General features: G+C 45.4%; 1 protein-coding gene across 4 annotated transcripts in view; it reads right to left on the reverse strand.

Annotated features, from left to right (window-relative positions):
• taok3a (TAO kinase 3a) overlaps positions 1–15,914 on the reverse strand; it is a 70,597-nt gene that overhangs the window by 15,000 nt on the left and 39,683 nt on the right. For 3 of the 4 annotated variants that reach the window (XM_048242748.1, XM_048242751.1, XM_048242749.1), the window contains exons 8-15: positions 14,968–15,064; positions 11,780–11,893; positions 11,151–11,242; positions 10,418–10,511; positions 9,637–9,718; positions 6,970–7,137; positions 5,435–5,623; positions 2,089–2,223 (exon numbers count right to left, since the gene is read on the reverse strand). In XM_048242748.1, coding sequence (XP_048098705.1) covers positions 2,089–2,223; positions 5,435–5,623; positions 6,970–7,137; positions 9,637–9,718; positions 10,418–10,511; positions 11,151–11,242; positions 11,780–11,893; positions 14,968–15,064 — 971 coding nt within the window. Of the gene's footprint in view, positions 1–89; positions 330–2,088; positions 2,224–5,434; positions 5,624–6,969; positions 7,138–9,636; positions 9,719–10,417; positions 10,512–11,150; positions 11,243–11,779; positions 11,894–14,967; positions 15,065–15,914 lie in introns of those variants that run through there. The other variant, XM_048242752.1, reaches the window with a different exon arrangement.

Raw genomic sequence — 15,914 nt, forward strand, 5'->3', positions numbered from 1 at the left:
AAACAAACAAACACACAAGCATGATAAACAAACGTCACCTCTGTACTCCAGCACTACCCACAGCCCCCTTTACACACCCACCCACCCACCTGAGGAAGGGGATTCTCGGGGTCGGGGCAGTCGCCGAGCTTCTTGTAGGCGCCTGCCGAGCCGCGCAAGGCAAGCATGGTGCCGAGGTGCGAGAGGCGCGCCAACATTGGGGCCGCCCGAGCCAGGGAGCCAGCCAGAGCCACTCTACGTCCTGCCCTGTCCGATGCCAGAGCCAGTGGAGCCGTGCGCACAGTCACAGCTCCTCAGCAGCAGCAGCAGCCCACAGGCCGACTGACCGAGACTCCCAGGCCATACCCACTCCAGTGCTCCCTCTCCCTCTCTCTTTTTTCTCTCTGTCTGTCCGTTTCCCACCCTCTCTCTTTCACGTCTCTCCCTCCCTCTCTCTCACTCTTTTCTCTCCCTCTATCTCTCTCTCTCACACCCTCATCATCTCTCGTTCTCTCCTTTCCTCTCTCACTGCCTGTTAAGTAGCATTCGGCGTAAAGGGGGTCACATGAGTCTCTCAGGAACAGGAGGACAGAAAAGAGAGAGAGGAAAGGAAAGATAAAGAGAAAGAAAGAAAGAAAGAAAGAAAGAGAGAGAGGGAGAGAGAGAGAAGGAGATTTCCTAATCGCTTTTGAATCAGTAACCCCCTTCTGTAATGGTACCAATCCGACGAGCTCTGTGAACCGAGAGTCACAACGAGCCGAGTCATGCCATGTGATTTCCTCTCCACACGCAGGCAAGGGAAGGGAGGGAAAAAAAACTCCAGCGAGAATAAAAGGGACAGACAAATACTTCCAGGTTGGAGGTTATTCTACAGGATATTAGCCATCAAAAACACCAAAATAAACATCCGTCAGATTCATGGTCTGCCAGTGTATGTCTGCATGTTGTTCTTCGAATAAACATGAGCTGTGGAAATTAAAACTGTAAGCCTGCCACCATAATCAGCTCTAGGTGCACAGAGCGAGATTAAAGGGAAATAAGCTGGGTTATCACCGAGGGAAGGTAACACTGCTGAGATTACCCCCACTGTAATAAGCAGAAATCTGTTAGCATGCAAGCTAATGTTTTAAGCATGAGTACTGCTGCATTTTCTTCCCAGTTTGTCCTCTTGCCCTGAGGCATTCATAATGCATTCTCAGCTCTCAACTCCTGACTGCAGTGGTTTTAACCTCATACACATACAGCTGGGACTGACTGATAACTCACAAGAAAAAAGAGGAAAAGATGCTAGTGGCATCATCACTGCGGGCAGACGTCCACTATGATGACCTTTTGCAAGTGTCAAACTCGACGGGAACGCGAGGATTAAAAAAATCTTTCCTCAACCGATTGTCTGGTCTGCCAGCCACAACCCGCTGGTCATCTATAAAGACCCTTTACGTGCGCTATTAAACCATAAGACCCTGGTTTTTCAGACACACTGCACCACCTCTGTCTCCCCACAGAGGGCGCTCACACACCAACAAAAAATTAGCCATCCTCTTATAAAGATGATGTCACCTCCTCAGGCATAAGCACACACATACAGACCACAATACTGACCGCCTAACCGTGTGACTTCATAACATTGTGGGCAAAACCTAATCTATGCCCCTGCAGATTCCGTTCATTAAACACGGAAAAGCATGTCGGCCGTTTATTACCACCCACAACGAGCATGTCCACCGATTAGGGCTTGGAGAGTGCCACTGATGGAAGACTCCATTGAGCCTGGGAAAGGATTCTTGCCACTACAATCAAAATGGTTCCATCAGAGCCGGTAGGAGGAGTTAGAAGCAGAAAACAGCTTGTTAACTAGAGCGAGTTGCCTTGACAACAGACAGAATAGGAGTGGTGGTGGTTGTGATGGTGGTGGTGGTGATGGGGGAACCTTTTTTCCCCTCCAAAAGAAAAAAAAAGTAACAGAGAAAGGGGCTTGGAGGAAAGAAAGAAAAGAGAAGTAAGGATGAATGGATGAAGAGATAGGGTCGGAGAAAGAAAGGCACCAGTGTGAGACTGGTGATGGAAGAGGATGGGAGGATGCAGGTGGCAGCTTGCGGTCGGGCTCACCAGCGAGGCAGACTTGATGGTGGCGAAACGCTCGCGGTTCTTATAGTTGTGGGCCTGGCTCTTGTCGGAGGAAGATGGACGGCCCTCGGCCCGCGCCTCGCGATGCGTGACGTCATCCCGGATGAACTGATGATCCTGATAAAGCAGGTGAAAGGAAACAAAAAAGAAAAGAAAAGAAGAAAAATCACTCACTGCTTCCTGTTCTGCACTCCTGTTATCAAGTCATTGTTATAAATCAATCAATGTTATCACCCCATGCTATCAATCATTTGCGAATAGCATCCCTATAACAAAACTCGTCATTACCGATGCCTCGGATAATGGTAGCACATGTGTGTGCTTGTCTAGCAAAGAGAAGAAGCACAAGAAGACAGAGACTGTACAAGAGGGCAGATGGAAAGTTAAGGGGAAGAGTGTGTCAAAAAATGTCTCATTCGCTTATACTCAAACTCAAACACACACACACACACACACACTCAAGAGTAACACCAGGCAGGCCGCGGGGAGCTATTTATACACAACAGCAAAGAGCAGTTATGCACACACACACAGACACAATAAAAGCAGATAGGCATAAGAGAGTGATGTATACACAAAAGCAAAGTGGTCTCTCTCGCGCACTCTTTCTCTCTCGCTCACACACACACTCTCTCTTTCTCTCTCCCTATTCTGTGAGTCTCAGCACAGCGTGGCTGCGATCGCCCTTTTAAGTCTGGCTAATAATTTATCCGTTGGACCCAAGCTGCGACCAGATGTGGCAGCTTTTCCTCTAGTTTGCGCTCCAGTCTCCTGCAGTGCCCTCTCTATGACCACACCCCCACCCCTTTTCTAAAGCAGCCAACGAAAGATTATGCAAACATCAGTTCCTCTCCCTCTCTCCGGAATACAGACTCCGTGGACACTCGTAGCAACCTTCATAATTAGCTACCTTCATAAAGTAGCAGTGCGGTCACTCAAGACTAAGCAGCATAACATGGGCCACATGATTACGCTATCTGCACTTAACTTACTATCAACACTTCAGGGGCACAATGGTAGTTAGCTCCTACACTACAAAAACTGCTTTTCTAATTAAATCTAACCAAGTGTTATTAATCTTATATCTAGATCAAAAAATCTAGTTGGTATTGTTTTCAGTATAAAGAGACTTACCTAGCGCTTTCGCGTAAAATCATTTGACTTAATTTAAGAATAGTTTGATTTATTTTAAGACGTCTCACCCTGAAAACAAGCAAATTTGTATGCCAGTGCATTTAGCAAATTTGTCCTAAAAACAAGCAAATTTGTCTGCAAATGCGTTAAGTAAATTTGTCTTGATAAGGCTCCTTAAAATAAATCAGAGTCTTCTTAATGAAGTCAAAATGATCTTATGAGAGAGGGCTAGGTAAGTCTCTTCATACTAAAAACAATCCCAAATAGATGTTTTGATCTTTAATATAAGATTAATAACACTTAATTAGATTTTATTTTTTGCAGTGTAGGATCAAACTCAGTCACATTATTCTACTGTTCCACTTGGAACCACACGTGATTCAAAGGATGTTACACTGCAATCTTAGAGAGGCCCTCTGAACACAGGTGTGGTTAAAAGGAGCACATCCACTAATCCAGATCACAGAGTTTAACCGAGACGGCTAACAACCAACAGACAACCAACTAGTATCCAAGTAGTAACCCTTGAATAAAAGCTTAGGCATTTTTCAATATGGGCTCTGGTTTTAGATTTGTATCTTGTATTTTGTAGGGACAAAAAAATATTTAAAGTGGTCCAGTATTTGGATTAGAGAACTGAACAGTAAGCAACCACAAAATGGTTATACTGTGTAAGTCAATGGGGGAAGTCTCTGACAACATGGAAAGGATTCCCATAGAGACATACACCTGGGTCTGTTTACCTCAATACTTATGGAGTAACTATAGAACATGTCAGGGTTCCAGCCTGCCTTGGGAACCCTCTGAGGAATGAGGAGATATACCCAATATGTACTTAACTTAGAACATACACAGTACCAGTAGTCATTATGTTCCATTTAATTATTAAAAAGGCCTTCATCTTTTCCACTACTCACTCCTGCGAGTCTGATGATTCTGCACCTACATTTCCTCTGTGAGCTTGGAAATGGTTAAATGCAATTTATGTACTTCTACTTTTCTCTTTTCTCTATTAACCTCTCTTCTCTTTTCCCATCATTCTTTTCTATATTAAGCACATGTACGTGTGCTCTCTGCCACACTGCATTTCTCTTCCCTATAAAACATCCTGCAGGCTCGGAGGCCGTTCAGTAGAGAGCCGTGTGGTGTGGCCCCAGTGACCACTCAGTCATGGCATGGTGGCAAGCTGGACAGGGCACCAGGGGAAAGGGATCTTATCTGCATGGCACTGGAGCAACAACATGTCACTTCTCGTTTGCCCTGCTGGCACACGTGCACACGCACGCCTGCCTGTCCGTCCGTCCGTCCACTCACACACAGGGGGCTGCAGTCAGCTGTCCACTTGCCTACATGGTGCGCGTCGCACACAGGGGGCTGCAGTCAGCTGTCCACTTGCCTACATGGTGCGCGTCGCACACAGGGGGCTGCAGTCAGCTGTCCACTTGCCTACATGGTGCGCATCGCACACAGGGGGCTGCAGTCAGCTGGCATTAGCACCAGCTTACCCAACCCTTCCCCTGACAGCAGCACAAACAGCTATGTTTATACCTCGCTGTTGTGTTCGCACCAGGCAGACCCCGCTATCCCAAGCAACTTACAAAGTTGGTATGGCAGAGTTGGTATGGCAAAGGCAGTATGCAACCCAAAGCAACAGGAAGGGAAGAGGAAACTGTTGAGATTAAGGTGTATAATTTAGCAAAGAAACAACAGAGCTGTGGTTATGAAGGAGCCCTTATTGTCCACAGAGGTGAACTGAAGGTGAGGAGGCGCTAGTCAAGTCAGACAGGGAACAGACTGTTCCGTCTGGAAAGATCAGATGCCAAATGCTTTTGAGCTGAGATGCATGACTGGGTGCTTCTTACAACTGCGACACAAAACAACATATGTCTGTGTGGAGCTATTATTTAAACACTGGAATGTGTGTCGGTGTGTGTTTATACCCTGGAATGTCCATGCATGCTGGTATGTGTGTGTGTGTGTGTGTGTGTGTGTGTGTGTACATGAACGCGTTTGTGCTAATAACAAGTTATGGGGAAGCTGTTCTCTGTCATCATTGTGACACGGAACAATGGTGCTTGACTGCATATTGACCCCTGAGGGGGTCAAACGTGTCACCTCGAGATGTGGGGGTTGGATGGAGTGTGTGTGTGTGTGTGTGTGTGTGTGTGTCGGGGTGACTCTGGGAGGAACAGACCTTTTTGGGGTGTTGTGAAGGTTCCAGTGTGCTGTCATAGGGGTGCATCATGGGCAGGTCGGCGCTCTCGTCCAGGACCTCCTGGATGCTGTTGACGCTGCTGCTCTGGCTGCCTGTGCTGACCGAGGTGCTGGGGATGGAGTGGTTGCTGCCGAGGCTGTTCACCTTACAGCTGGCCTGCTCGCCATCCTGGACACCACCAGAGAGGGGGGGAGCAGTTAGAGAGGGGTTAACAGGCTTTGGGTGAGGCGTTCACAACATTCTCACCCACCCACACAAGCATGTCGATGCAAATCCACACATATTTACTCTCTCCCTCGTGCTTACATGCACACACACACACACCCCCTCTCTCTTGCACACACTCAGTCTCTCTCGTGCACGTGAATACACTTTCCCTCTCTCACACACACACACACACACACTTTCCTGGACTACAATATGCACACACGAAACTCAAACTTCACCACATTCCACATGGGGGAATTTTTTGGTATAATTGTTCCGTTTGTGTTTAGAACAACAGCACAATAGGCCCTTAGCCGCAGTTTGGCCTTTTAATGATCCTAATGCCTGAGCTAGCTGGCACTCATTCCGGAGAGGTAGCACTCACCCAATTACCAAATGCCCTGTGGCTGGCGTTAGCTCACGGTGGCGTTTGGCAGAACCACTCACCTGGATATCTATGTCAAGATATCCTATGCTGTGAGCCAAAGGGCAGTAATGGCATTATCACGCTTCGCAGTCTCCCTCACAACAAACCATGTGGCCTTGTCAAACGCCACACCGACTGTGGGCCACCTAGAGTGCCTCCAAAGTGGAGGACTTCTGCCTGAGAGGGGGCTATCTGTAATCCCAACACATTGGGACATAGGTCTATGTCTAGTCATATCTCTTTCTTCTATCTGGATGTATATTATCTACTCTATACCTCTAGGTGTATCTATAGCTATAGATTTACAAACATACTTAAAACTAAAATACAGATAAACAGTTAAAAAAAAAGATGTTTACATGTTGTGCAAAAGGTTCTTGAAAGCTATAATATGGTCTTCTGCAGCAGTGTATACATTAAGAGCTTCTAAGGATATTCAACTTGTATCGGTCACAGAGGCATAGTACTGTGCAAAATGAACTGCATTGTGGGTAAGTCCATGATGATATGTTTATTGCTGTTTTATTGCACAACTACATGAGAGATTCAGGAGATTCTTGATTCTAATTGGCTCCTCTAAGTGTCAAAAGGAACCTGCCAATGTTTGAACATTCCAGTGCGGGGCTTGATGGAATTTTCTATAGCGTGACGCACTTGGTGATGCACTTGGTGAGTGATGTTTGACAAGTCTGACAACCGCTTTGCACTTGTACTTGTTATCTGACAGGAGAAGGAATGAATAAGATATTCAGGCCTTCCATAAGTGCCGTGCTAGTAGCACCCACCCTCCAATTCACATTAGCCACCCTCCAACAACACAACCCTCCTCACTCCCTCCCCCTCTCCCTTTCTCCTTCTCCTCACCTCCCCCCCAGCTCACCTCCTCTTCCTCTTGGGATTCTCCCATTGGTCCATTGTGTTTTTCCTGGTAGAGGATCTTCTTCATCTTGCGGTACTGCAGGTTGTCCAGCTCACGCACCGCATCCTTGGTCCGCTGGATGAGGTCGATGAGGACCCGGGGGGGACGCTCACGCCGCACAAAATCATGCTGGACAGACAAACAATAGACAAGGGGACAGACAGACAGACAGAAAGAAAGAAGGACAGAGAGATAAGTCAATGAAAAGCAGGTAAAGATAAAGAAGGATGGAGAGAGAGAGAGAAAGAAAGAAAGAAAGAAAGAGGGGACATACAAAGAGAAAGATAGTAGGATGGAGGAAGAGATAGAGAAAGAGATAGATAGATAGATAGATAGATAGATAGATAGATAGACAGATAGATAGAGGTAGAGAGAGAGAGAGAGAGAATACACAAGAAGACAGGCAGACAGAGAGATGGAGAGAGACAAAGACAGACAGACAAATAGAGAGACAGCCACAGCTCAGTTAGCCACTGTCATTGTTTCCCCTTCTTGTGGATTCTACACAGGTGTCAGGGCAGGTAAGGTATTTACAAGAGAGAGACCGTAATAAAGAAAAGAAAAAAGATAAACTACGATTCATCCTCCTGCAGTAAGACAAAGGAAAAAAGAAAAAGCGACTATACAGACACAGAGATAGCATTATCGGAGCATGCTCTGTCTGTGGCTACGGCTAGAGGAAATGATTGATCTGATACCTGCACAAAAACGTCCTCGTCTGGTCTACTGGGAGGAATCTAATGGTGCATTTTGAGACACAAGTGAGCCTGGCGACCGTGCTTTAACCTTTCCCACGCAGCGCGGCTCGAGATCACATTCTGTGGACGGTGTCGAGACGGGAAACGGGAGCCCGGATCGGACCGTCATCTTGTGAAGTGCTGCTGCATGCCCCATTGCGTTACTCTGAATGTGCTGGGGATTACGTCACTCCCCCCACCGGCTGCTGGCACGCAGCTGGCCGGCCACTAGAGGGCGCCGGTGCTTCAGCACAGCTCAACCCCCTTACACAAACGAGAGAGAACAAGTGAGTGTGAGATAGAGACAGAGAGGGAGTAAGTGTGTGAGAGGGAGAAAGAGAAGGAGAGAAAGAGAGGGAGAGAGAGAGAGAGAGAGAGAGAGAGAGAGAGAGAGAGTGCGTGAATGAGTGAGAGAGTGAGAAAAGAAGAGAGTAAGCGAGAGCATGGCTGCCTGCTCGTCCAGTTTGTTCCTGATCAGTCCGTTCCACATGATTGGTTTAGCACGGACACTAATTCAGAGAACGGAGAGAAAAGAAGAGAAGAAAGAAGAATAGAAAAGAGGAAGAGAGGAGAGGAGAGAGAACCTCAAGGGGACATCTCTCTAACGGAACTGAGGGGGTCGCTCTCCTCTCACAGGGTATCCAACCCCTTTGAACGCTGGGGCTCTGACATAGTGAGTGGGCGCTTGCTTTTCAAATGGGCAGCTGGGGCTGACCCCCGGGGGCCTGAAGAAAACTAATCTTCAGGATTATCTAAAAATGTGTGTGTGTGTGGAAGGAGGCCGGGGGGGGGGGGGGGTTGAGGAGGAAAATAAGAATAATTTACACAATCCCAACAGTGCGGAAGTGACTCAGACACTTCAATGCCTCCATCCATGTCTTGCAGTCTCTCTTACCAAGCTTAGCTGGCTAATACACCCCAGACACCTGTCCTACTTAGAGCAGAGCTACCTGTGCAACCCCCCACACACACACACACACACACACACACACACACACACACACACACACATCCCTCGTCCACAGTAAGATAAAGAGGATCGGGACATTCAGTAAGTGAGGGAGCAGGACCTGAGGGCAAGGCTTTGAACATTAAACTACAGATTAGTGACCTCTTTCCCTTGCCCCCAAAGCTCCAATGTGGAGACCAGCATGGTGTTTAAATGGGGTCTGTGTTAGGCTGGGGTGGTAGTGGGGAGCAGGAGGGGGGCAATCTGGGGGAGGCCAAGAGGGTAGCCTGTCAGCCCTGGGGCTCAGCAGCCTTTAATGCCTCCAGGGGCGAGGGGCAGGAGAAGGTCAAAACATTCATACAGCACATACATTCCACTCAAACACACCTGCATATACTGTATACACAACATGATTTGCCCCCCCAAGTGTGAAAGGCCAAACCAAGACCATAAAGCTCTTAGCTCAGAAGTAATTGGATTACCTGTCGGCAGCCAAACAAACAAAAAGCTCAACTTGTACCCAGTCAGGAAGCACAAACAGATGAGGACAGGGTCACTTCCTGTGTCGTCTTCAATCACAGGCCTCTCTGGCATCCAGGCAGGTCACAAGCAAATAATAATGGCAGTCTGTTCATTTGTTGCACAGAACATTTACTCAAACACACACACACATAATTCTCATTTCTTTACTGACCCACCAAGCAGCAGGCTTAGCACTATAATAAGTGAAGCGATTGTGGGACTAACTGTGTTGCATGAGTGTGTGCAAGACACACAGATGACGGACTCAGTTCAACTCTGCAGCTGCCATCAAAGAGAATACAGACAGAAAAAAGAACTGAACAGAAAAAATGAGAGACAGAGGTCATGCGCATGACAGAAAGAGTGAAGAGGAAGAATGAGAGAAGACAGACAGAGAGAGAGAGAGAGAAGTGAACTTACTCTCAGTAACTCAGCAGAGGAGGGTCTATCCTGAGGAATTTTTAGTAGGCAGTAGTCGACGAAGCTCCGGAAGGGGTCAGACCTTTAGAGGAAGTCAGAAGGAGCCTGATTAAGATAACTGAAACTCAACAGTGTGCTGCAGACTGACGGGAATCCATACAGGAAACTAAAACACTCTCTCACACACACACAAAATACAAGCTGGCTTTAAGAGCTTTAATCATGTTGGTGTTACACTCTTTTCCAAAATGTATAGAAACGGTGACACTTTTACAGGAAATGTCACATTGTACCATAACATACAGACTCAAGGTCAGGTTCAAAATAACTTGCTTTTTTCCATAAGGGTACTTCCTGGTGTAACTGACATGCTGGTATAGTCAGTCAGCGCTGCATGAGTCAGGCTCTATCATGCACAGAATTAACAGATTACTAGGTCAGGTGTGCTGATCGTGTACAATGTTAGGTTATAGGATATGCCTTTTGCTTTCAAAAACATAATTTGCCATCAGAATGTCTTTAAAGCATTAGGTCATGGAGAGTTCCGTGAGGGATGGAGGTTACTTTTCTAGTGTAATCTGTCCATGTAAGAGTGTGAGTGTGTGTGTGTGTGTGTGTGTGTGTGTGTGCGCATGTTTATGTATAAATCTGTGTGCATGTGCAGTATATCTGAATGGCTATATGCATGCTTGTGTATGTGTGTGTGTATGTATAGAGTCACTTATGTAAGAATATTCTTTGGCTAGGAGGGAGAGAAGGTCTGGGTCTGGGCCGGGCTTACCACTCGTTGGACTGGAGTGTGGGAGAGTCGTTCTGGGCGATGTGATATAAGGCACTCATAGCGTTCATGTTGAACAGGGGAGGCTTGCGTTCCGCTGCACAAGGAGGGAGGAAGAGAAAAAGACAAGAGAGGAAGAGATTGTGAAATAGGGAGAGAGGGAAGGGATAAACAAGAGAGAGTGTGAGAGAGTGAGAGAGGGAGAGTGGAGATTGAAAGGATGAACAGACATAAAGCAGACTTGACTCACTGAGTATCTTTTGGGCTCAACCTTCAAGTAATTTGGAGGGGATACAATTTAGCCCATAAATAGCAGTAAGAGTTATTACTGGAAATGACCACGCTGCCCTATGGTCATAATCTAAATATGCAGAGCCCAATATAACTTATCCATGACTTCAAGATAAGATCCACATGCATGCCAGCATGGAGACATGGGCACACACGCGCACACACACACACCTACACTTTCCAGTACCTCTTAAACACTTCCATCTTATCATTATCACAACCAATTATAGGTATGTTTGTGCAAGTCTTTGGCTCTGTAAAGCACTCTGAGACAGCTTAGTCTTAAGAGTTCATGGTTAATGACGCTATATAAATGGAGAACATTGTCCTGAATGGAGTGCAAAGTCAATGTTCATAATAGACCATAAAGGGGCTCGTGCAATGTGTGTTAAGCTACATTCAGTCCAGCGAGGCAGTAATGACAGCCTGAAGCAGACATACTCACCCAGCTCTATACAGGTGATGCCCAAGGACCAGATATCCACCTTCCCTTCGTACTGCCCCTCATCCATGGCCAAAATCACCTCTGGGGCCATCCTGTGAACAAACAAACACATAAATAAATAAACAAACAACTATCAAATATCTGAGGGAGATACTGACTCATGAACCACACCATAAATCAAAATAATTCTTACAGGTCAGAGGGGGAAAACATTCTGAACTCTATGGCCAAACAATGTGTGTCAAATACCACAGTCTACTGACTTGCGTATAAACATTTTTTTTTTATCTTATCAGGAGATTACAATGGTGGTAAAATCATTTGCCTTTACAGCCCAACACAGGCCACTGAGGGGCCTGTGCTAATGTGAACAGTGTGAAACTAATTAGACCAAACCATTTTTGACACTTTCCTTTTAGAAGGCATGATTTGCAGTCAAAAAAGATGTCGCTGTCAAATTTCAGAAGAAATCACAAAGAACCTTGACGGTATCTAAGTGTGTGGACACTTATACCAATATTTGTTTGTCAGGAAATTACTTTTTTTCTGAACATGTGGTGTCAGATACATTTCAGTAGACTGGCTGACAGCATTCTGGCTGGGGTGTTAGCACAGGCGGGCGCACTGACCAGTACGGCGTCCCCACAAAGGAGTTGGCCGGAGAGGAGATGGACGCTGAGCCAAAGTCGGCCAGCTTGACTTGGCCCGGCTCAGTCAGCAGGATGTTTCCAGCCTTCACATCCCTGACAACAAGAGGAATTCATTTACAGAATTAGAATCAGAATCAGATTTTAATTCGCCAAGTATATTCACACATGCAAGGAATTTGGTTCGGGCCGTTGGTGTCTTTCTGCCAAACAGCAACTAGACAGTGACATACAGACAGTATATATAGTATGTACAAACATATTACAGTATATACAGATAGAACATAATAAACAAGCAATTTACAATATATAAAGCAATCTACAGGTTATATAAAAATACATTTACAGTCATTTGTTTATTTAGTACACACTTCTGACAATAACATACAGTGCAGCTATAGGTACACAGATACAGAGTGCTAGTTTTATCTGTATTATAACAATGTGGCTGCTGTTGCCACTGTCTTTCCATGATGTAGGTAATATGCAGCAGTCAAACACAGGTCTGGTATGAGGAAGAAAACAGCACCTTCACCGACAGTCATAAAATTATATGGTTATTACTCCCATCTCCATGTGGAAACTCTGAGGCTGTTCTCTCACTTTTTTTCTATGATGCAACAGTGTAATAGCGAGATAAAAAAAAAACAAAAACAAACAACAAATATAGCTGCAAGCAGCAATGAGGGGGCCAAGCAGAAGGTTCAGCAGGCCAGATTTGCCATGTAAGTCAATGCCATTGCATCAGACATATAGCCTTAAGCAGTCACAGCAAGTTCCATGCCATACAACCCAAGATTGGCTGAGTTACAAGGTCAAGTTTCACATCAAACCATAACTGATTTTGTGGGGCTGAACCAGGGCTGAATGTCGGCGCCCCCCTCCCCCAGCCAGCCCACCGGGCCAAGAACCCGCCCCTGCCCATCCCACCCGCCCCACCCTTGCACACACATTAGAATGAACTGGATGGAACTTGGCGGTCATCAGTTTCACATCAAAAATAAAAGATTGACTGAGATATGATCACACTTGCTGTTATTTAAACACAGAGGTCAAAAATTGACGTCATAGGGTGTGTTGAACTCGGCTTGGCCCAAGGATTCCAACGATACCTCATTTTGACATTCGGGTCAACGAGTCAAAAGTTACGTCCGTGAACATCCGTCCAACTTTGGCCTGTTGGTGGCGCTAGAGCATTGGAGGAGCCGGCATGAAACTTGGTGAAATTAATTATTGGACTGTCCCCAATCAGTGTGCCAAATTGTATAACTTTTTATCAGACGGTTCTATGGACTGCCATTGACTTCCATTGCAGAATAATGCACATTAGCAACTATTGGCCAAAATGTCTTTTTGTCAATTACAGAGCCTCCTAGAGGCCAAAGGTCACCAAATTTCTTGAGCGTCCTCCCAATGGGGTCTGAGGTACATGTACTAAGTTTGGTTTTGATACATGAAAGCGTTGCTGAGATATAAGCTCATTTACTGTTTGGCGGCTTTGCCGCAAATTTCGATTGGCTGTTACAGGCGAATGCTTCTGTCAATTGTTCCAAAAAGCAATGCACTGATCAGGCATGGTCTGAAGATGGTCTCTGCCAATTTTGGTGGGGATCAGCTGAAATGTGTGACCTGCGAAAACTTTGTGTTTTTGATTAAATCCAATATGGCGGCGGAATTAACTATGATGACATCACAAGTTGACCTGGGTTGGCTTAAGGAACTCCAACAGTATTACCAGACACCACTAGTGCGTTTTAATTCTAAGCACAACAGCAGCTACAAGCCAAAAAACATGTTTCTTAATTGCAGCGCCCCCTAGAGGTCAAAGGTCACCAAATTTTTTCAGCGTCCTCCTGATGGGGTCCTCACTCCATCTATAAAGTTTGGCTTTGATACATGCAAGGGTTGCTGATATATGATCTCACTTCCTGTTTGGCAGCTTCACCGCAAATTTCGATTGGATATTATGGGTGAACGGTTTTAGTTCCGAAGACAAAACACCACAACTTTTGTGAGGCTTGGTCTGAAGAGCATGTGTGTCAAGTTTGGTGACGATCGGACAAAATTTGTGACCTGTGATGGCGGAAAATGACATCATAGGGTGCGTTGAACTCGGCTTGGTCCAAGGATTCCAACGATACCTAATTTTTGACAGTCGGTTTAACAGGTCAGAAGTTACGTGTGTGAACGCACGTCCAACTTTGGCCTGTTGGTGGCGCTAGAGCGCTCTAGGTGCCAACATGAAACTTGGTGAAATTAATGATTGGACTGTCCTCAATCAGACGGTTCTATGGGCTGCCATAGACTCCCATTTGGGAAGAAAGAAGAATAATAAGAAAACGTAGAAACACAATGGGTGCCTTCGCAGCTTCGCTGCTTGGCCCCCAATAAAAACCAACAACAACAACAGATTCCAGTTAGGGATGTAACGATTACCGGTATAAATGGTAAACCGCGATAAAAATGTTGACGATAACAATTACCGTTTTCTTTTCAAATATCATAATTATCACGGTTGATTACCGCGGTGTGGAAACCGTGTGTTTAATCCTTCCCAGCTTCATCCGAGCCTGCTTTTGACATACAGTAGGCCTGGTACAATAAAACAAAACTGGTACTCTACTGATTCTGTTGTCCAATTGATGGTTTTAACTACGATTCAGATTAGGCTACACCTGATTTAAAAAGGCGGAACATTTTCAACGCAAAATGTGCACTACATCATGTAGCTACTCTGTGTCTTTTTATGTTCGCTTCCACATTAAATCCATTCCACTCACGTCATCAGGAGAATACAGTAGCCTAAAGTTTATTTCAAACACTTACTTTGGTCTCATTCATTGGATCCAAATAACAGAAATCACAAACTCCAAGTTATGATATGGTAAGTTAAGCTATAAGCACATACCCAATTAAACATGACCAAGAAAAAAGTGAACGGGACACTTTTTGAAACTATTTCAGCTTGTGTAGGCCTATCAGTGCTTTCTGAACATATTGAACACACTTTTAGAAATACTGTGATAATACCGAAAACCGTGATCATTTTTGTCACTATAACCGTGAGGTTAAATTTTCATACCGTTACATCCCTAATTCCAGTTCAGCATCAAACAGAAGTGTTGTCAATCCACTCAACACCCAACAAGCTGGGTAGTGGGATGGCTCACCTGTGAATCATGTTGTGGGAATGTAGATAAGCTAGTCCCAGCAAGGCACCATGGGTTATGGCAGCGATTTCCACCTCTTGGAGTGGTTTCTTATGAACTGATCATGTAACAGGGTGGAGAGAAGAAGGCTGTGTTAGAACAACATATTCTAGTTATGCACGTCACATCACAGCAAGACAAATATGTCGGTCTAGTGGCAGCCTGTTTAATTAGCTTTCTGCAATGTCCCCTTGGGCAGTGAGAAGCAGATCACTGCCCTTCTCCTACCTTACATGCCGTGTGGAATTGATCGTGTTATGTCATGTCGCTAAGCGGCAGGTGTCAACCTTCAACCTGAAGCAACACACTAGACAGCCAGGCCAGCAGCTTACATGGCAGGCCCCTTCCTGAGGCAGAAGGTACTTTCATACAATTCAAGATGTGCTCTCATACCTTCACATACTTCAAGTGGTGGGCTAGACTTGTAGTAAGAGGTCATGGGCCTCCAGTCTCTCTTACACTGAATCAACTTTATTCATTTCTATGATACTGCCGCTAAACGGTGACTGCAGTTAGGTCTAATTTAGTGGCTGTAACACCAATGAAAAATAAAATATCATTGACATTCTAAACAATCATGTGATGGGATCGGGATCGGTCTAGGGCTGGGACGGTATGGATTTTTTCTTACCACGGTTGAAAAGCAAGAAATTACTGCGATTTCGTGGTATACAGCTGGAATCCAAAACCTTGAATCCATGTCATAAGATGGTTCCTCACATTACACATCACGACATTACATACTATTTGCAGGCCAATGTTTCACTGATTTTTTTTCATGGAGTAAATATGTATGACTCCTTTCTGGCCAAATTTCCAAATTTCTTGTCCTTTCTGGCCAAGTCTAACGTCTTCGACGTAAATCGAGGTTGAATGGAAAGAATAGAAAAGTGTTACGATTGTGCCAG

The sequence above is a fragment of the Alosa alosa genome, chromosome 5 (genome assembly GCF_017589495.1).
Source record: "Alosa alosa isolate M-15738 ecotype Scorff River chromosome 5, AALO_Geno_1.1, whole genome shotgun sequence".
Classification (NCBI taxonomy): domain Eukaryota; kingdom Metazoa; phylum Chordata; class Actinopteri; order Clupeiformes; family Clupeidae; genus Alosa; species Alosa alosa.